The sequence below is a fragment of the Camelina sativa genome, chromosome 5 (assembly GCF_000633955.1).
Source record: "Camelina sativa cultivar DH55 chromosome 5, Cs, whole genome shotgun sequence".
Taxonomy (NCBI): Eukaryota; Viridiplantae; Streptophyta; class Magnoliopsida; order Brassicales; family Brassicaceae; genus Camelina; species Camelina sativa.
Window position 1 is genome coordinate 16,997,148 of NC_025689.1, and position 23,138 is coordinate 17,020,285.

Consider the following 23,138-nt stretch of genomic DNA (forward strand, 5'->3'; position numbering starts at 1 on the left):
GCTTTCCTAGCACGGTTTCGACAAATAAAGCTCACCGTTTTATGAGTCCCCAGTTTGGTGTGAACCGTTTTAGCACGGTTTCGACAAAAACATGGGTTTTTTTTTCTGTTAACCGGCAGGCACGCTTTGTGCAAAGTTTTGAAGTTGATCAACGAGGAACACATAACAGAGGATATTCATTACTTTATCGATACTGTACTACTTCTTTATAACAAAGGGACATTATGTTAGTGAACCGAGTTGAGGTTAAACACTTAACAATCTCGATCCAAAAAGATGACGCTCATAAAAAAAACCTCTGACCTGGGGGGGCTTCATAAGCCGAAGATGTTATGGTCGTTGGCACTGAAAATAGCACCGCCAAACTGCCTGGTGTTCAAGTCGCCTCCATCAAGGGCGGACCCAAAACGGTCTAGCCACTGGGCAGGGCTGGGATTCTCTGCCTCTTCCACCCACTCCGACATCATGTCAATTTCCTCCAGGACAATTGGGTCTGTCTCCAAGGTAATCATTCTCCCCAATTTTAGATTCTGATTCACGTACATCATATTGTTCAATATCTCTCTGTCAATCTTGTTACGCCTTTCCCAGTGCATCTGCTGGAATGTACTCCATTGGCGTTCCAAGTTGTAACCGCTGCACACTTGGCTCAGTATCCTGATGGCCACCCGCTGCAAAACAGGTGCTGAGTCACCAAACTGCTCCCACCAGAGACCTGCATTACTAAAAGCAAACCATCATTAGACATCAACTTCTACGACTTAGTTACCAATTCTCAAGCTAGCATGTAAATGGGAAAATATCTTCAAGTTTTGCAATTTGGTTTTCTCTCTTACTCAGACTACCTAGACAACTTTGTTCACAAGTCAGGTTTGTTCAAAATCCTGTATTAACTTCCAAAAGTTACGAATAGCACTATAGCAGCCCTTTGAAATTTGACTAAAAATTATATTCACGGTTTTTGAAAAAATATATAAATGTATTGTCCGTCCATACCTGGTGAAACTGAAGCCCTGGCCTCCATCGCCAGGTTACAGCCGAACAATCCCTTTGCCCTAGTGAAAGTGAATATCTGATTTGTAATATCACGTCTTAGATCGCTAGTGGGAAGAAGTTTCTCCAACACTTTGAAAAAATCTTCTTTCAAGGAAGTGAGGAACTTAATCTCCGGGTTATACTGAATACTGGGGTTCAAGAATGCTGCCGCTGCATGAAGAGGTGAATGCAGATGGTCACACCACTTGGAATCAACTATGTCAGAAAAGACCTTATGCTTATTCTCATCCATTATGTAGTATGTCCGTATTGACTCCTTGGCCTTGGACATTAACTCATATATAGATCCTACAGCGGGCTTTCCACTAGAAACTTCCCTCAACACTTTCAGGATAGGCTCGGAAATAGCCACACTTTCTTCCACAGATCTCCAAAAATCATCATCCTCTAGGATATTCACGCATGACATGCTCTGTGGTTTATTAGTATTAGTGGGGGTATACTCTGGGCTATTGAACAAGTGCTTTAACCTTGCTTTTTGTTTCATCATTGACTGCAACGATAGAAAATTGGAAACAGACCTTGTGACACCGCTTCTGATAATATCTTGCCCACATGTTAACTTTCTCATCAAATCTAGCACGGAGCTATTGTTGTACACAAACTTAGATATGACCTGCGCTTGCAATATACATTGGTTGACCCAATCTACCTTGGAGAATTCTTCTAATATCATGTTCAAACACTGAGATGCACAAGGGGACACGAAAATGCTTCCATAGTTTTGCAAGATATGGTTTGAGATACCTGTGTAGCTGAAGCTGTTGTCCATAATGATTTGCACTATATGCTCATGTCCAATATCTTGGATGATAGAATCAAAGAGATCAGCGAGGCATTTTGTGTTCTTGAAATATGAGGAGGCGTCCACAGACTTGTGAAAGAAGGTTCTGGAAGGTGATGAGACGGAGAAGTTAATGAGAGCTCGGGATTTGTTGTCGGTCCATGCCTCTGCGATGACAGTACAGCCCGTGGTGACCCACTCCTTTTGAGTCTCTTTGAGTTGTAAAGTGATTTCTGATTTAACCCTATCCAGCAATTCAGTCTTGAGAGGTGGGGCAACAAATGCAGGACCACACTTGGCAATGGCATCGAGGATAAAGTGATAAGAGGGTGAGCGGGCAACACACCAGTCAATCTTGTTCTCAAGGAAGAAAAGAGAAATACTCCTCTCTGCAGTCTCCTGAGCAGTTGGAGAAGAGGATGACTGGGGTAGAAGGAGATTACTACTAGTAGGAAAGAGTTTGGAAGCAGAAGAGAGTGTAACATCGGATTCAGGAGGAGGCAGGGAAGGTGGTGGTTTAACTTGGGGAGGCTTGTCGGTGGTGTTGGTGAGAGGTGAATCTTTGGGATCATCCTTGGCCGATAAAATGGATCGGACTCTGTCAGTAACATCGTGTCTAACCTTGGCACAAGGATTGACACCTTTACTTGGAAGGCGAGAGAGATGATGCTTCAACCTGCTAATGCCGCCATTAAGAACTCTGGAGCAAAACTTGCATTTCACCTTATTACCATCGAGTTTCTCTGCGTATTCCCAGCAGATATCCTTTTCTCGTACCACTGTCAGTATGTGCAATTTATTATAGTATGTGATGGCAGACACGAAATGACTACTAAAGCATGATCTTAGTGAGATGCCAGGAAAATCAAATTGAGCTACCTACTTACTTACTTTACTTACTGGTGCTGAAATGTTTCTTCGTCAGTCAGCTTATTATACACCTGCCAAACACACACACACAAACCGTAGAGTAAGGAAAAAAAAAAGTGAAGAAAAAAAATAGCGTGGCACACTGCTGGATGGATCCAAATATGAATAATCTATTCTTTCTATCTATAAGGATTCCGGATTTCCTCTTGAGTATTGCAGGAAAACGAGAAAGACACATGACGAAACCGGTCGGGGGTCGTCGCTGGGAAAAACAGATTCAAAAGATGATCTATATCGGAGAAAGACCAAGTCTCCAAGAAAGAAAAAAAAAAGAACCTAAGACAAATTTGAAAGGAGAAAGAGAAATTGGGAGAGAGAAATATCAAATATATCCAATAAAGCTTACAGAGAAAGAAATATGGGGGGAGAGATTCACTTCTTCTCGCCGGAACTATCTATCTATCTTCTGAGATTTCCAGCTTAATTTTTCGCGATATTTTGCTCTTATTTCTTTCTTTCTATTTAGTTATATATACATGTATCGTCTATCGCTACTATTATTTTTGAAAAGTCGTTTATAAATTAAACATCAGTTTTGTAAAAAATTAGGATTTAATCTGTAGTATACTACAGGACAAAAGTATTTTATATAATTCTTTTTAAAAAAAATTAGAGTGAGTTTTTATGAGTTTTAGTATTGATGTTACACTTTTATATATATTTTGGTGTTTTTTGAATATTCATAGTATTTATTATTGAATTTCTGTGGGTTGAATTTGAGAAAACTATAATTATTTGAATATTTAAGGCAATAGGATATTTAACATGTAACGGTGGTGTATGATTTTTTTTTTTTTTTGCAGAAAAATCTTTTAAAAAAAATAACATTTAAATATTTTAATTTGAACTATATTTCATCGATTCAAATTCCAAGTCTATTTGCCAATATTGTTATGACCTTTCTTTATAGTATACTAGATAAGGACTTGCTCGATGTGCGAGTTTAAAATTTTATAAATAAAATAAAATTTAATAAAATATATTAAAATATACCCTATAATAATTATAAATTTTCTTTTTGCTATAATACACTAATTTATATCAATATACAAATTTTTTATGTATGTTACTATTAAAAATGTATTTTTTATATTTAGATATACTGTATGCTACAAATATATTATTTACCACCAATGTTGAACATCATAGAGTCAAGTTGTATGAGGGAGATGCAGAGAAGCAGATACTGACTTATACAGAAGCTGTGAGGACTGTGGATCCCATGAAAGCAGTTGGCAAGTCTCCTCACACGTTGTGGGTTGCGTTTGCCAAGTTGTATGAATCCCACAAGGATTTGGTTAATGCAAGAGTGGTTCTTGACAAGGCTGTCCAAGTAAACTACAAGACCGTGGATCATTTGGCTTTTGTGTGGTGGGAGTGGGCAGAGATGGAGTTGACGCACAAGAATTTCAAAGGACCTTTAGAGCTGATGAGGCGTGCTACAGCTGTACCATCGGTAGAAGTCAGAAGCAAAGTGGCTGCCAGTGGGAACGAACCAGAACCAGTCCAGCTAAAGCTACACAAGTCCCTGAGGCTGTGGTCACTTTACGTTGATCTAGAAGCAAGTGTAGGGACACTGGAATCGACTAGATCAGTGTACGAGAGGATACTGGAATTAAGAATAGCCACACCTCAGATTATATTGAACTATGCTCAGCTTCTTGAGGGAAACAACTACTTTGAAGAGTCGTTCAAGGTGTATGAAAGAGGTGTGAAGATGTTTAAGTACCCAAATGTGAAAGACATATGGGTAACGTATCTCAAAAATTTTGTAAAGCGACATGGTAAGACAAAGCTTGAGCGGGTGAGAGAGTTGTTTGAGAATGCTGTTAAAATGGTAAGTTCATCTGATGCTGCTCAACTGTACCTTGAGTACGCAAAATATGAAGAAGATTATGGTCTGGCGAAGAGGGCCATGGGAGTTTACGAAGCAGCTACAAGAAAAGTTGCTGATGAGAAGAAGCTTGAGCTGTATGAGATATACATAGCTAGTGCAGCAGAGAGGTTTGGTGCTCAAAGAACTAGGGAGATATTCCAAGAAGCCATAGAATCATCTGGGCTTCCAGAGAATGATGTGAAGATGTGCATCAGATTTGCAGAGCTGGAGAAAAGCATGGGAAAAGCCGATCGAGCTCGTGCTGTCTACAAGTATGCATCACAGTTTGCAGACCCTCAAGTGTGGCAGAAGTGGCATGACTTGGAAATTGAGCATGGAAACGAAGATAGCTACAGAGAAATGCTTCGCGTAAAGCGAACTGTTTCTTGCTGCTCTCTATCTCCTCCAGCTCAGATTAACACATCACAGTCTCTGTCAGACACTCTTCTATCTCAATTCACCCCTCCGGCTCCGGTTAAGAAGGCTAGGTCTCTGTCTGATACTCTTTCCCCATTATTCAGCTCTCCAGTTAAGAAAGCACGGTTATTTGTGTAAGAGATGCTTACTGTTTATTATTTGTCCCGTGTAAGAGATGCTTACTGTTTATTATTTGTCCTAAGATGTTTTGTGACTTGCATCTCTCTCGTCGGTAAGAGACTTGCATCTCTCTCGTCGGTAAGAGACTTGTCAGTGGTATGTGTTTCATCTCCATCAGCAAATATCTCTCGTCGTTTAATATTCTTGTAATCTTGTAATCTTCCATTTTTTGGATCAACATATTAATTTTACATATTCCAATATGAAAAAGGAGAAAGTAGGAGTATATTTTAGTTAAGAAAAAACAGGAAAATTTGTCTTCCAATAAAAAAAGTTTCACCAATAGAAAAAAGTTGAAAACAATATTTTTCAATAAATTATTTAAATATGAGACGATCTATGTCTATTTAGAAGTGAATGCTTACAAAATTTATAGAATTTATAATTAACTGTATATTTTTTTTAATCCCTTTTTCTATTTTATGTTGAATTAAGGACTTAAAAATAAAAATAAGTAAACAATATTATAATTTCGAATTTATTAAATATATATATATATATATATATATTTATAATCTCCTTATAATTATTTAAAAAAACTTGGTATTTTTTTATAAATTCTGTAGTTTTTGATAATTATCCTTTTACATTATTAATATTTCTAAAACAAAATATTTTATTTTTGTTGTAATCAAAATTCCTCCTACTTAATATTAACTTTTACACATGTCAAAATCTGAAATTGTAACTTAACACATGTCAAAATCTTGTTAATGGCTAACTTTTAAAACCCAACTTTATATAATAAGATTCGGTACTTTGTGAATCATCTTGTATTGTTATTATAGATCAATTAATCATAGAACAGTTTTCAGTAATCAAGTCCTCCGTTGTTAGGAATGGGACTAAAGAGCTCAAATAGAAGAGTAGAAGAGCAGCAAGAGCTTCTTTGGAAAGACATTTTCTCTTATCGCTATTTGTTGACATACGCCACGGATTAAATGGCCAGTAAGTTATATTTCTTTTCCATTTTAAACCAAAATATACTCCTACTTAATTCTTTTTCAGTTTGGAATAGATAAGATTAATATGTTGACCAAAAAAATAGAAGATTAATATATGCATCTTCTTTTTCTAATACTGTATTTTAAAATTTATTTTAGTAGTTTTAGACTGTTTTATTTAATTTATATTTTCATCTTTGTACATCATGGTGTGTCAAAGAAACTTTCACGTATACATTGGCAAATTTAACATTAGTTACTATCAAAAGATTTTGTGACGTTGGAAAAGGGTCTTTAGTTTCATTGGTTGCTGGAGCAAGCCACTTTGAGATAGCGAAAAGACTTGAACATGTTCTCTCCATCCAGGAGGAGGGCAGGTTCTCTCTAGTGGAGGAGGTTGGACGCAAGGTTATCTCCCAAGGGAAGAAAGTGGAGGAGGTTGGATGCAAGGTTATCTTCCCATGGAAGGAAGGCGGAGCCAAAGTGGTGGAGGAGGTTGGACGCAAGGTCTCCCATCACGCAAGAACGCAGAACCGAGGTTCTCTCTATGGTTGGTCATGCACTATTGTGATATAATTTATTTTTTATTCGAAATATTTTTTGAGCTAACAATTTTAGTGATTAAAGAAACTATACAAAAGTGAAAGTAAAAAGACATATAATAGTTGGTTTAATTTGTTCATATGAACATTTTCTAGGTGGTGGTAAATAATATTCCATTTGTAACATACAGTATACTTAGGTGTAAAAATACACCTTTAATGGTAATATAAATAAAATATTTGTATATAAGATATAAATCAGTATATTATAGCAAAAAAATTATAAATAATGTATAATAAATTTTAATATATTCTAATTAAATTTAATTTTAATTACAAACTTTAAATCTGCACATCGGGCATGTCCTTAAATTAAGGACAATTGTTCATTAGTTGTTTATACCAATTCAACTTAGGCTATGATTGGGAGACACTTTAAACACTTTAAAATTAATTTAAAGTCTTAAAAGCCTAAATTTTACCAATCAGATTTTTATTACTTTATTATTTTTGACAGTCTTTAAAGTCTAACTGCCCATCTTTAAAGACTAAACATTTTTTTGTCTTTTTTGTCTTTTTTGTTCTCTATTGATTGAGAGTTAATATTATCTATTCTCAGCCATATTAAATCTCAATGAGTAGAGAAAAAAGACAAAAAAAGTGAACTAATCATCAAACAGTAGGAGATTACAAACAGAGAAGTTGGTAGGTGTTTTTTTTTTTTTTTGTGGCATCTTAATTCTTATAATCTTTACGAATCCACTAAGTTAAACATATCTGGAGTGCGTAAGTAATATACAAAGTCCTTAATTAGTTCCTTAGTTATATCTATTTCCGGCATATTTTTTTGTATTCTCTCCTCTGAAGTAATCAAAATAATGAACAAGTTAATCCCCTATATAATAAAACGGAAGTACACAACTTTTTTTATAAACTATGAAGTTTTTATAAGTTGGTTACAAAATAGGTTATAGATTAAATATAAGTTGGTTTTGGTTACAAAAAAAAAAGTTATAGACTAATTGGTCAATCTTTGGGCTATATGAATACAATTAAAAATATCCCAAAGATTTCTCTTAAAGAGAATATTCTAATGATTTATATAATTTCCAAAATAATATCTTTAGTATTCTATGTATTGTTACAAAATATATACTGTTAGACAAAAAAAAAATACTGTTAGGCGTAAAAAGAAATAACATCTTGGCAATTTATCACACTTAGACCATCTTTAGTCGAGAATGTGTAAGCGTTACTCAGAAAACAAAAAAAAAAGAATTTATTATACATATTTCTTATTTATTTATTTATTAATATATGTACCAGTGAATAACTGACACATGTCTCTTTACTCTAAGAACCGATTCTTCAGATACTCCACCAAGCAATGATTACTCTTATTTTTTACTCTCTCTCTTCCTTTTGTTATTATTTTAATAAGAGTAATTGCAAGAGCAATCCCCACTAATGATGCTCTTAATTGTATAATTTTCACAATCATTTTTTTCTAATATAAAAAGTAATATTTTTCTTGTAAAATTAGCAACTTAAAATTAAAATAAGTAAACAATATTATAATTTCGAATTTTATGATATATCTTATTATATAATTTCCTTATAATAATTTTTCTAAATTTTAAAACTGTTTAAATATTTTAAATAAAATTAGGTTTCTTTTCTCTATTTTACTTTTATATAAAACTTTTTTATGGTAGGTTTTGAATTTTTACATTTTTATTTTTTATAATTTTAATAAATTTAAAATTGACATGTGTCAATATCTGAATGATACAATTGACACATGTCACAATCTTGTTAATTAGTAATTTTGACATCAAATTTTATATAATAAGATTAGTTTTATATTGATATATATGTATATGTATATACTTTCCTTTTTACATTTATTTTGTTTTCCTTTTTAAAATCGGATATTTCGGTAATAATTTCTAATTTTTAATTAACTTTAAAGAAAAGAAAAAAAATTCATTAACTAATGCAAGTTTTTAGTCTCAGCCATATATATTAGTCGATCCAACCTAATTAGGTAGGAACAAGAGAGGAAAAAAACACACAAGTCGTGTAGAGATGGATGCCAAGAAGAGAAGAGGCGTAAACATCTTAGATGACATTGTAGAAGAGATTCTGGTGAAGGTTCCGGTGAGATCACTGGTGAAATTCAAAGCGGTGTCGAAACAATGGAAAGGAACCATAGAATCAAAGTGGTTCGCAGATAAACAGGTCAGGTCTCAGAAATCTCTAGGGGGAGGACAAGCGAGAATCGTCAAAATTGTACCACGATGTTTTGGGAGAAAAACACGCAGAACTCGTCTCACTCTAGAAAATCTGTTGTTGATGCCTCCCAATGGACTCGTTTATACTTCTCCATATCGACTCATTAGGCATCCTCGCCCTCGCCTTCGCCTTCGTCTTCGACGTTATAAAATCTCGGAGCCTTGCGACGGTTTGTTTTGCATCTACACGAAAGATCGTGAGCTTATTCTTGTTAATCCTGCCACAAACAGCAGTCGCATACTCCCTGATCCCAATCCTGATCCTTATCCCTCTACTCTCCCCGAAGGTACTTACTTACTTACTTTCAAAAAAATTTAACCTTTAATTTAAGTTTTCGTTTAATCTTTGATTAATTAGGGCTTGTTTTGCAGATGTTTGGCGTAGGCAGATTACTTTGGTAGGGATCGGAAGAGAGAATGTTGCGAATAATCCAAGGTATAAGCTGGTGTGTTTTTTCAAGGCTGATAATGAAATGGTGAATAAATCTACTAGGTGCAAGGTTTTTGCCCTCGACTCTAATACTTGGAGATACGTAGATCCGCCTAACCGTCAAGTTTACTATGACCACCCTATAATTCACGTGGATGGAGTGCTTTATTGCTTCGGCTACAACAATATGGAAGAGTGCTTTATTGCTTTTGATCTTCACACAGAGACGTTTCAAAGCTATTCGGTTACACCGGATGTCGGGTCTAGATACTTACATGAATTAAGCATGTGCGCTCTTAACCATCGTCTATGCATCTTCAGGAGTGCTCCTAATATAAACAGGGAGGACCTTTTCTTCAAAGTTTGGGGTCTAGACATAAAAAAGGGATCACTGGAAATCATGTATTCCATTGAATATTCTTGCCTCCCGCCTGATGTCGACCATATGACAATGGTTCCAGTGGCAACTCTCAACAATTATCTTATCCTTTCAAATCGTTCACATACCTTCTGGGTTTTCTACGGTTCCAAAACCCACATTTTCCTTGGCAACCATTCTTCTGGTAGATACTTTATGTCTTTTTTTGAGACGCTAGTTTCTCTCTACCAATAACTCTTATGACGTTAATAAAATTTATTTTTTGACATTCAAAATAAATTACAAATATTATTATGGAAATTAAAAATGAATTTCGAGAACATAAAACTTACTCACCTGAATATTCAAAGTTACAAGACATTAATTACGCTGGGATGCAATTCCAAAGTTACAAGAGTAGTTTTAAGCAGGAATTTTGTTTAAATAATTCTTATGGATACTGCAACCCAAAACATATTAGAATCATTTGATTTATACTTATTTTTGTTACAGGATTTCTTGAATATGTAGTACTACAAGGACATATACAAACCAATACCATCAGCTTATAATTTGGTCTTAGCCATGCATGCTTTGGAGACATCCAGAGAATATAGAGTTTGACCAAGTCAAAGTTGTTCACTACTGTGCTGCTGGTGGCTAAGCCTTGGAGGTATTTTTAAAGTTAAAATTGATAAATTCTCTCAATACATATATTTCATAGTAAATATTAGATAGTCTTTTTTTTTAATTAGATGATGGTATTATATATAGTAAAGTTAATCTATATATATAAAGCTAACTTTACTCACTTCTGGTCCACATCAGCCACTCCCTCAATTGAATAAGCCTAATTTTTTTATACAACCCACTAAGCAATTCATATTCATTTGATTAAAGTCCAGTTTTATATTTCTTTAAAAGCTCAATCCATTAGTAATACATGTTTTATATGCTGTAGAAATAAAACTCTTCCCCAGGAAGCTCCACTCCGTCGTCTGCCGGTGTGCGACCTGAAGTGTCTCTCTCCTTCTCAATTCTTTCATCTCAGAACACCTAAAAGATATCTTTCAAATTAATCTCTTAGCTTAAGAAAAAACAGTAAGATTCACCAATGTTATCATCCTCAAAAAATTTTCAAAATTCAAAATAAAAGTATTTATTTTCCTCCTTCATAAACATTACCTACGCCTTCAAAAGAATTTAAACAAGAGAACAAGAGAACATAACTAAAAGTATAGCAAGAATACAAACGATTGGGGAAAAAAAATAAAGTCCACCACTTACCATGACAACAAAAATAGAACATACAAGATCAATGTATATTGAAAAAACTTCCCACAAACAATCTCAAAAACAGGTCTAAAAGTATTACGACCACCAGGAGATAGACATATGCAAAGAGGTCTTTAGCTTCAGGGACACCTAGATCATAAAAATTGTCGGCTTCGAAAAACAGGGCTACTTAAAAATCAAAAGAAAAAACAACTCAAACGAAAAAAAGACAAACACTTACAGAGGATCGGGGAAACANAAAGTCCACCACTTATCATGACAACAAAAATAGAACATACAAGATCAACATATATTGAAGAAACTTCCCACAAACAATCTCAAAAATAGGTCTAAAAGTATCACGACCACCAGGAGATAGACATATAACATATGCAAAGAGGTCTTTAGCTTCAGGGACACCTAGATCATAAAAATTGTCGGCTTCGAAAAACATGACTACTTTAAAATCAAAAGAAAAAAAATACTCAAACGAAAAAATAAGATAAGCACTTACAGAGGATCCGGGAAACACAACTAAAATTTAATTAACATTAGTCGCCAGAAATTGACAAAACCATCACCAAACAGAAGAAAATGTAAGAGATACATACACCGTTAGTTGAGGGAAAAGATGTTGAAATTTGAGTTCCAGATTTTGTTCATATAAGACTTAAATTGAATGACTTACTAAACCGGCCACAAAAAATATACACCCCAAAATGTTTTTTTAAAAAGCATCATAGAAGCAAAAATTAAATTTTACAACATACAATTCACATCCAATCGAAAACCACACTCTGGGGCCAACCGAAACAAAACTTAAAACTAAGATCTCAAAAACAATAGATAAATTAAATATGAAATGAAAGGAAGAAAACAATTAAAAACAACAGATTTGCACACCAATTAACACTTAAATGGAACGAAAACATTAGGGGAGAACCAATTAACCCCTACAGATGCGAAGCAAAGAGGAAAACACCCAAATACACCCAAAAAAATGTGTGCATCGATGAAAGGGATGAATGAAGAAGGATAACAAGCATCAAATAAATAGTTTCAAAACTCTTATTGTCTTGTAGATCGCAAAAATGACTTCTCTGCTATCCGTTCACGAGACATTACATTTTCTAAGAGAACAAGGCCATTCCAACCTCAATAACATACCACTAAAGATCCAATAGACAAACACAATTTTAAGGCTTACAGAAAATAAGGCCCAACGGCAGAAGCACAAAAAAAATTAAAAAAAATAATGAAAACAAAATTGTAAGTAACTGAGATTTTTAAACATTTTTAATCAAAAGCCACTAACTAATCACTACAAACACAAAAGTATTGACAAAAAAGCTACTTGCACCGGTTACTAATTAAATAAGAAAATAATTAAAAAATTACCTACAACTACATAATATAATACCAAATAACAATTCAACGACAAAATAACAATTTTTTAGTTAAAGTAACGGCTAAAGCGGGACAACAACTATTATTATATAAACTTAACTTCTAATTCTATATTTTTTTAAAACGAAAAAGAGATCACGATGATTTAAATTAATTAAAAATAAAAAAATTGACTACATTATACTAGCTGAAAAACATACATAAAAAAATAAATCAACAAAAGAGCAAAGGAAAACATATGGACAACCTTTTTTTTTTTTGTCAATAATTGGGCCACAACTGGCCGGCCCATTAGTCAAATTTCTACATTCGTAGGAGCCGGGACTCGATCCCGGGTGTGATGATGCCTTCTACAAATGGACTTACTTCCTGCCACTGCACTAAGGTCACTTCCCCACATACGGACAACCTAACCAGACGAAAGAGGAAAAATACATACCAAAAAAACAAATTAACAAAACAACCGAAAATACCTTTATCTAACTTCCGCGCGTAGCGCGGCTTAAATGCTAGTATATTAAAAATCTATATGCATGTTGCAATTTCAATCAGAATTTTAGAAGTTCATATTTGAAAGATCTTTTAAGAGGTAGGTAGTAAAACTATCATTTCACCCACCTAACTTACACATCTAATAGTTTTATGTAACTATATTAACTAAAATTGACCATGATTTTGTTAAATGAGTTCTTGTTTGTTGAGTAGGAACATTGTTTCCTGCCGTATTGTAAAGTATATTTACTATACGTGAGATCGAATACATTAATATGTGTTTAATTATATTTTTATTTTTATTGCATAGAGCCGTTTTGTCTTTGTAGAAGTCACCTTAGACTCAAATTCTTACTTGATATATAATATCTAAATCAAATGTACGTTGACAAGATATAGCGAAATAACTTAGCTACAATTATAACATGCATGGAGCTATTAAAACAAGATATGGACACATGAAAGCAATGCCCGTGCCACCGGACCCAACTTTGATCAAACAATAGCTGCTAACTTGTCGAGAAGGCGGAACTGTCTTGTACCTAACAAGATTCGGAAAACATAGAGGAAGCATACTCTTTATGCAATTCACACTTTAGCTCTACAACATGTTTATATATTTAAATCTTGCTAATCAAAGAGGTGCCCACATTATAAAACTGATGCTTGCAAGTCCATATTGACAAGATGTATAATGTATATATCATGTGACTTTAAGATTCCTAGAAGAAATTAAGCTACAACTCACGGACGTGTCATCAGTTTGCGCACGGAGAGGAGCTTCATGTGTCTGAGAGGAATTAGTATGACCATATACATATATCGTAAAGTTGCTGACATTATTATGCATTTTATTTTGAAATTTGGAATTTCTATCCAAGACATGTTTTAAAACTTGCGTAAAATTTATCTGCCGGTGGCCATTTGATCAGTAGTTGTCTTTTTACTTCCTGTATCCATTCTTAGTTCAATAGAGAAAGCACTATAAACCAAAAGGGTTTCAGTCAAAAAAATAAAAACCAAAAGCGTAAAACAAAAGCGTTATATATACATAATCATAGAAAACATATATTATCATGAGCTTCTATCACGCACTTTTCATCTATCGAATAAAATGGAAACACGTAAACACTACAAGAAAAATCAATATTCATAGCACACGATAAACGCTATCGTATGTGTTTAATGTTATCGGCAGCTATCTTAAGTGTCACTTCTATTATAGCATTTTTGACATATGCTATTATATGTCATTCTTTTATAACACTAATTAAATGATATAATATAGTTTTCCGTAACACATATTTTGTGCCATTTTATATTATGTCATAGCATTTTTATTTTGCTATATGGAAAAATTTTAATTTTAATTTGATTTTTATAATTTATATATTTGATGCCAGTTTTGTAGACTTATTTAAGTGGATTGATATAAAAAAAATTATTTCATAAATATCATCAACATACATAACATTAATTTAAACAAGTCTTACATATCATACAAGTCTTGTACTATGCTGCCAGGTTTTATCCAAAAAAGCTAACATTAAAACTTATAAGGATTGAGACAAACTTCGATATCTTCAATTTCTTCTCCTCTATCTATTTCGCCTTCCCATCAAAAGCAGTACACATGTCTGAAGAACTGTTCCGGTTAGCATTCCCATCCATATTCCCTGTAATCATGTGTATCCACAATACTAAGGTGCTTTTGTGGTAAAGTAAAGAAAGATATTCACGAATCCAAAACATTGACAAATAGAATAAAGACATTTTAGCTCAAAATCAAATATCAGAGACTTATGGATGAGTAGAATCAACATTAAGGTTTTCTATAAGACAAGTAGAGAATCAGATAAACAAAGCATTCACCATTCTGATAATCAAAACAAAGCATTCACCCTTCTTAAACAGCTATCACAGCTTATCCATACAATGGTGAAAATAAGAATGATAATAGATGGGGTAACATCCAACTAAACATGCAAACATCCACTAATGGAAAGGTAATAAGATATATATAATTACCTCTGTATGGGCTTGTCACCAGATTATGACAATTCCACAATCTCTGCAGGAGGGTTTTACTGAAAATAATTTCTTCTATTACCTCTGCTCAGGCGCCTCTTCCCCTTCAAATCTCATGTCCATGAAGTAGTTATTCTTCATAGATTCCATATACTGATCAAACGGAACAATAAAGTCAGATGGGCTCGTCCTGTATCAAACAAAACAGCAGTGCAGTGATAAGCCTCTACAGGTCTATACAAGGAAGAAATACAAGAATAATACAGCACGTGTGGAAGGATGATAACACGTGCGAGCCAAAAGTTGAGAAACATTGTATATAAAGAGAAAATTAGAATCAGAGAAGTTTATGTTGTTAGTTGTGAAACAGAGTCGCATGTGGCTTTGATGGGAGACGGTTATGATTCTAGCTGCGACTAGAGACCTCTCTGTTACAGATTGTATTGTTCCCGATTCATATCAATAAAGGAGTATTCAGATTCTTATCATGCAGGAACATTAAGTAGAGCAATTCACTGCCAAGCATCAGACAAATAGAGACAAGCCTTGAACATGAAACTGAACACATGAACCAGCAGGATATCAAACAACTAACGATTCACCAATTGATGTTTCATAAACCAAACCAATTAAACAAGTTTGATGCTTACCTTCACTATCAACCATCTCTCAATGCAAAAACCTGTAACATAGTTAAACGTTTAGACAAAACAAGAATAATCACACTAATGTACTAACTAACCATTCAAAATACTAACATGTCTTGTGATTAAAATAATAGAGAAGCTTCTCTAACTCTAGAACTTGGAGCACACAAGAAGAAACGAAACAAAGTTCAACAGTTTTAGAAAAGAGAAGCTTCTCTATCTCCATTAAAAGATGACAGTACACACCAAAGCTCCTAAATTTGGGTGAAAAACAACAAAGCTAAGAGTAAAAAAATCCTACAAACTTTTGGACTGAAGAAGCAGACAAATTCAAAATCGAGAATCAAAGAATTTTTGACCTGAAGAAGATCCATCAATTGAGAGGTTCCTTGGTGAAGATCGATCTCAGAACCATTTTATAGACTATAGTCAAATGTCTTGAGCTTACTTGCAAGACATTAGATGTCTGCAAACAAAACTCAAATTAACAAGGAATAGATCTTAGATCTGGTTTATCCTAAAAGAAGAACAAAAAAGTCTTCGGGGTACCTTCTCAAGAGTTTCAAGTTGTGCTCATCTGAATTCCTCCTGTAAACAAAAGCTTCACTACTGTGACATATAACTCTTTGTTTCCATGACTATAACAGAGAGACATGGGCGTTGAAGTTAATAGTCCTCCTACCAGAGAAGATAAATCAATCAGGACACCATGGATAATATTTATGTAAGAAACACCATGGAAACCAAAAACCAGAACCCATGTAAGAAACACCATGGATACAAACAAATTTCTTAGATCCTCACCTGCAAACCATAAATAAACCCAAAGAACTTTATACCTTTATTACTTAGCTTGGCCGTCAAATCAGATGAGAGTAGAAGAAACACCATGGAAATAAACAAAGTCCTCTTCACATCCCCACCTGCAAAGACACCAAAACGACACCTGCACCACACCAACGATTCTAAGAACCATTATTAGTTTTTTAAGTCTAAAATAACAGCCAAAGTTCAAACCATAAATCCCACATGTATCAATCTTAAAATCCAAGTGAAAAAGCTTCATACCTTCTTAGACACTTCTTTAAAGCAATTGAAGATGTCTCCGTATACCTGCTTCATACCAAATTAAACGAAATCAAAAACCAATACAAAAAGTAAACCTAAATTGCTCGTATTTAAGCTATAAGAAACTTCATCCGTTAAGCTTAATCAAAGCTTGCTTCATCATCCACTCATCCCCAATCTTCATTCTTGTCAACAAATCCCTAATGTAAAACCTCATATCGTCTCTACAAGCTTTATCACTAGGCTTCAAGACAACAAATACCTCATTTGAAATCTACAAAATCAAGCTTGTAAATACAAATTCATCATTAAAGATAGATGGAGATTAAGAGGAATTACCATGGCTGCTTCTGGGTTTCTATAGAAACGGATTCTTGTGCAGTGGAGGTAGCCAGATCTGGAGTTAAGGTGACAAGAAATGGTGGAAGATGAGAAAGGAGAACTGAGTTTCGGTTGAAACGGGTGGGTTTGGTGGTCGCGGTGGCGGAGGAAGATGACAATAAGAGAAGAGAGAGGAAATCTGGAGACAAAGAGGAGATTTGAATACGATGAGAAGAGGAAATCTGAAGAGGAAAGGAGATTTTGAGACAAAGAGGGAAGAGAATATCTAGAGTCGAAGAGGAAATTAGAAGGAAAATAAAATAAATAATGGTTTTTTTTTTGTATTTTTGATTACACTTAGGTAGTGAATGGAAGCATATAATTTGCGGTTTTCAGAAAAAGTTAATCAAAACCACACAAGTGTAGCCAATCAGAAGAAAAAGAGTTAATGTGCGTTTTTAAAAAAAAAAAAAAACAAAAAACGGATTGTTGAGAAGATAATAACTTGGACCGCGTTTCAAAAATGTAATGGGTATTAACCAGCGGATTTCTAGACCGCAGTTAATAAATGCTTTCTTTAAGATTTTTTTAATATTAAAGTGTACTATATATGAGATACCTATCTATGCTACAAACCTAAAAACTATCTCACCCCTCTCTCTTTCTCACGAAGCCACACGATTCCCCTTCTAGGTAATGTTCTCTTTTTTTTATAATCACTCTCACATTTTTTATTTTCTTTAGATAGTTTTTATCAAAACCTAATTTCATCTCTCTCTCAAATATGACTCAACTCCATTAAGATAATGTTTTTTTAATCACTCTCATATATTCTTTTTTATTATTATTAACAAAACTATTCTCATATTTTTTTTAAAACAATGTTATATAGGTTTTTTAATATATTTTTAAAACAAATTCATGAAAAATACACTTTTAAATGATTTGTTAAATTTTAAATTTATAAAAACTGATTTAAAGTGCAGTTTCCATGTCAATAAATAGAGTTGTAGTATGTTTTTTAAGTTGAAAATTAATAAAAATAATCTTATTGTTTAACAAATAATACTATTGTCTATGCTACTTAAATATCATATTGGTTATTAAAACACCCATATAACATGAGTCTCCATGTATTAATTCTATTATTATTTTTAAAAAAAACTGTAATCCAGTTTACTTATTTTTTATTTAAATTATACATGTTAGTTTAATTATATAACAATTGAACATTTTCATTATGTTTCATATCATCTTTAATTTTTTTTCCTAACTAATATATAATATAAATATATATATGTATATGTATATGTAAAAACATATGTTAGTTTGGAAGTAAAACAATATATTTAAAAGAATTCTTATTAACAATAAAATTATTAATACTTTATTAAATGTATAATAACCGGTGACTTTCATTAAATGTAGATATGTCTTCTAATCGTCGAAGAAACACAAATCCTTCAAGACAAACAAGTTCAAATCAACCAACCAAAAATTTAACTCCTCCTACGAAAACAACAGTACGGGTAAATTTTCTTTAGCTTCTTTTAAAAAAACTTAAAATAATAGTTATATTTTATATAATATGTGATATTGTATTTGCAAAATTTGTAGAACAAAGACAAGAGTGGTAATGGGAAATACTATTGAGAAGCTATGACGCAAATAAGAGATACTATTGCAAATCTGTTATGGGAAAATCAAAGTAATCGATAATTTTTTTTTTAAAATTGTATCTTTATATAGTTGAACTTTTTATCAATATGTCAAAAAAAATTTTTACTTTTTGATCAACTATAGTATTTAAGATTTATAAATACAATTATTTTTATTATTAATTCATAACATACAATAATATACAAACATACTAATTATTAATAAATTTATTTATAATATATGTAATCTGCACCGCTTTTCTTTTTTTTACCATTCACACAATTAATACTGAACCGCAAATAGTTTTTTCACCAATCAAATATCATTCTGTACCGCTTATTTTGTAGAAACCGCACTTGTCCCGCAAACCGCACGTACCGCAGTTGAACTGTACCGCACTTTAAAACCGCTTTCCCCGCACAACCAAAACCGCGATCACCATTCGGACCCTTAAGCAGCAAATAATTTTTTTTTGGCTAAGTATCACCCGCTTTTTGTGGTTTTTGGTTCCGACTCCCAAATTTAGATTTCCGCTTAGTCATTTTTAGGTTTAGCGTTTTTATAACGCTGTTATATAGTCTCACTTTTTTTTTATCAACGATAGCATTTACGAAAAACAACGCTATGCTTTTCTTCTATCAATGCTAATATTTCTTGTAGTGAAAATTCTACCTCGACAGCTTTGATCACTTTAGTAGTGATTATGGTTAGCAGCAAGAAAACTATTATATGTGTTTCGCCCTTGTCAATAATCTTACCAAATCAAATGTACGGACACACCTTTCTTTATATAATACTAGTAGTCATTTCATGCTATGCATGGATTTAGTTTATGTTGTTTTTGGATATTCTTTTATAATTTTTTTTGATCATCAACATCATTGTATTTTTACCACAAAACACCATATCATATTAAGCCGGTTCAAATAGAATAGCCTCGTGAGCTAACCATTCCGGAACCTGCGGATTTACATAGGAAAAGAAAGATCCTCGTGCTCGAACCACTTTTGCAAGACAGATAACACAGACATTGTTCAATCTAGGTATACATCCACAGAAAACATAGAAAACCTCCTTTGATAAGACTGAAAATAATCTAATTCCGAAGCAAACGCTGGCCAACTAAATTAAAACAGAGGGAGTATTTTCATTGAAAACCTAAAACGATAACTAAATTAAACAGAGGGAGTTTTCATTGTCATAGGAGTCACATAAACTTTGTGAGAGTTATAGATATGCAATCATGAAGCCACCCGACTTTTTTTTTTAAATAATAAATAATAATAATAAATAATAATAATAAATAATAATAATAATACTAATAATAATAATAATAATAATAATAATAATAATAATGATAATAATAAAAAAAACTACAACTAGTGGTCTCATACCTACTAGACACCTAACCACAATCACAAATAACAGCAGAAATAACAATACCAATAAATATCCAATAATGCAATAACCAATATTAATTCCAATCATATACTAATGATCCAATCAACATAAACCAGAGAACCAGCAATCCTAAACAACATTCTAGGATTCAACTCTAGCAACCTAACATAAGCCAGACAACCAAGCGAACCACTAGAACATCCTCCTCTTCATTGCCTTGATTCCACGATCACACTTTGCCTTTACCTGCACCACAAACACAAATTGCAATGCATGAGTATTTTATAAACACTCAGTAAGTCAATACTCCCATCTACTGGACTATACACACAAGAAATAGAGATATCTCTAACCATCATTCAACAATCAACAATCAACAATAACAAACCAGGACTCTACATCGACTGACACCAAGCATGCATCGACCGACACCAGTTGGGGTTGCGTCGACCAACGCATGATATGCATCGACCGATGCAAGGTTCACTTGCATCGAATGATACTCACATTGCATCGACCGACGCATGCTCGACATAGCACAAAAACCATAGGTTTTAGGCGCCGTCCTCGCACTTGCATCGACCGACACACAAAGTGCATCGATCGATACACATGCCGAGCATCGTTTTTTCCCAAAGCTTCTCGCTGGATCTTCGTTCCTACAACCACAAAACTCGATCCCAAGCCACAAAAAAGCTTCCTAACGTCCCAAATAACAATCTAACAAGCCTAACAACACATAACAAGTAAATCAGAGAGATTTCCAGCTTAGATAAGCCATGGTCATGCACTTCCCTTTGCCAATAAGTTTCTGAACCTTAAACAAGCAAGAATACGCTCCTAGGAAGCTCCTACAACGATCTCAACTACAGATCTCTAAAGAAAACACTCCCAATCACCAGAAATCACCAAGAACACTCAAGAACACTTAGGAAACTTTTTCGCTCTTTTGTTTTCTCTCAAAAGCGGCTAAACACAACTCATGAGACAAAACTTGAGTTAAGGGTTTTCCTAACCCAAAACGCAGCGCTTAACTTAAGTCAAACCGCAGAAAAACCAACCTTGCATCGACCGATGCAATCCCTATACCGGGATTTTGGTTCGCGGATGTTACAATTCTCCCACACCAACATAGATTCGTCCTCGAATCTCGAACAACAATCAGCCAAGGACTCCCGTGCTACCGTCTCCACGGCCCGCACTTCTCCGACCGATCTACGGAAGGTCACCTCTAGGCGATAAACTTGTTCCATGCATTATTTGCTCTCGACTTTTGGACTTTCCTTTACTCATAGGTCTCAACCTTGAGTTTTTTATTGGCTCCTCATCAGGCCTAAGCCTGCATGCCATAATATATATAAGAAAGTCTAATATTCGTCTCTCGGGTTGCCACCCTATAGCGCACCCCCGGATCGTCATCCAAAGTTGATATACCAACCATACTCCCAAGCCACAAAGTGTCAGAATATGGCGGTACTAGGAGAACAAAAGTCCCCCAAGATCGCGAGCAAACAATTCTGAACACATCTGAATCCTATCCCTATCCAGGTTTCCTTCCTGTGGCTCGCGTAAAACATCATAATGTCCTACCAACCACATATCCCCTCACTGGAATACCTCATGACCACACAAGGGCCGCCACGAAGGCCAAACAAATGTCCTAAATAGGACCACCACCAAGGCCAAACATATGTCCTAAACAGGGCCGCCACCAAGGCCCAACAAATTATCTAAACAGGACCGCCACCAAGGCCAAACAAATGTCCTAAACAGGACAGCCACCAAGGCCACTCAAATGTCCTAAACAGGACCGCCACCAAGGCCACTCGTCCCGAAGGACCGTCACAAAGACCATACATCCCAAAGTACCGCCTAAACAGGCAACATTGGCTAAACAATCCACCACTAAGGACACACAATTGGCTAAACAGCCCGCCACAAAGGCCACACAATTGGCTAAACATCCCACCACAAAGGCCACACAATTGGTAAACAGCCCGCCAAAAAGGCCACACAATGGCTAAACATCCCGCCACAAAGACCACACAAGCCCCTCCAAGGCTCACAACCACTAAAAATGGACAAATTCTAACTCACATAAAACTTTCCATTTTTAGAACCTTCCACTTCTGGAAACTTTCCATTTTTAGAAACTTATATTTCAGGAAACTTTCCCTCAAACCACCGCCTAACGGAAATTTCGTACCCCGAACACCAACTCATCTTGTTACTTAGTCGCACAACCAACCACCCCTAAGCGACCAAGTAAACAAGAGAGATGGGCTGGACTACTCCATTCCTGCTCCAGCCACGAATTACAGATGGGACCAGGCTAGACAAGCTCAAGTCGCGGCTTGCTTGTCATACCACTTCTTCAACCTTGCCTTCATCCTCGCCTCAGGCTCCCAATTCTGCTCCTCAACACCATCATAGTCCCAAAGGACACTCATCAAAGGAATCTTCTTCTTCCGAAGTTCTTTGATCCTCCTCCCGAGAACCCTCACTGGTCTCACCTCCAAAGTCATGTTAGGCTGAAGATCTTCAGGAATCTTAGCCAACAACTGATCATCCTCATGGAGACACTTTCGCAACATAGATATATGGAAAACCTTGTGGAACACACGCATAACCTCAGGCAACTCCAGCCTATATGCTACCGGTCCCATCCGCTCAATCACTTTGAACGGACCCATAAACCTCAGACTCAACTTAGTCCCTGACAATGACCTGTTTGGACCCTGCAAAATGGCCATCTTCTCCTCCTATCAGCATAACTCCTCTGCATATCCTAAGCTTCCTTTATGTTCTGCTTGAGCACCCGAATCTTCTCTGAGGTCTCCTGAACAAAATCCGCCCCGAACATGCTCCTCTCTCCCACCTGAGTCCAGCATAACGGTGTATGACATGGTCTCCCATACAAAGCCTCATAATGAGTCATCTTAATGCTCGCCTGATAATTGTTGTTGTAAGCAAACTCTACCAGGTTCAGGTGATCTGCCCAATGGCCACCCCAATCCAATACACACATC

The 23,138-nt window shown here is 34.8% G+C and overlaps 2 protein-coding genes and 1 pseudogene across 5 annotated transcripts; 2 read left to right on the forward strand and 1 right to left on the reverse strand.

The window, feature by feature from the left end:
* Positions 145-3,219, reverse strand: LOC104787085. 4 transcript variants are annotated; one of them, XM_010512591.2, is made up of 4 exons: positions 3,117-3,219; positions 2,732-2,781; positions 997-2,619; positions 315-715 (listed from the first exon to the last, which is right to left on the reverse strand). In XM_010512591.2, coding segments are annotated over exons 2-4 (2,025 nt in total). In that variant the 5' UTR covers positions 2,733-2,781; positions 3,117-3,219. The 4 variants fall into 4 exon arrangements, with proteins under 4 accessions (XP_010510891.1, XP_010510893.1, XP_010510892.1 ...); XM_010512590.2 differs by having other exon boundaries at positions 2,732-2,972; positions 3,117-3,215; XM_010512589.2 differs by lacking the exon at positions 3,117-3,219 and having other exon boundaries at positions 145-715; positions 2,732-3,091.
* LOC104789320 lies at positions 3,849-5,201 on the forward strand (annotated as a pseudogene).
* On the forward strand, positions 8,818-9,737 carry LOC104789321 (putative F-box/kelch-repeat protein At1g12870). The gene is made up of 4 exons (XM_019245304.1): positions 8,818-9,310; positions 9,396-9,459; positions 9,517-9,577; positions 9,678-9,737. The coding sequence occupies exons 1-4, from the start codon at positions 8,818-8,820 to the stop codon at positions 9,735-9,737; spliced, it is 678 nt and encodes a 225-aa protein (XP_019100849.1).

Bases quoted from the DNA above. Each gene is read 5' to 3' on its own strand.
- LOC104789321 (XM_019245304.1), top strand. From the start codon at position 8,818: ATGGATGCCAAGAAGAGAAGAGGCGTAAACATCTTAGATGACATTGTA. The intron at 9,311-9,395 runs GTACTTACTTAC...CTTGTTTTGCAG, and splicing joins TCCCTCTACTCTCCCCGAAG to ATGTTTGGCGTAGGCAGATT. The intron at 9,460-9,516 runs GTATAAGCTGGT...TAAATCTACTAG, and splicing joins AATGTTGCGAATAATCCAAG to GTGCAAGGTTTTTGCCCTCG.
- LOC104787085 (XM_010512589.2), bottom strand. The intron at 716-996 runs GTATGGACGGAC...TTAGTAATGCAG, and splicing joins CAGGGCTTCAGTTTCACCAG to GTCTCTGGTGGGAGCAGTTT.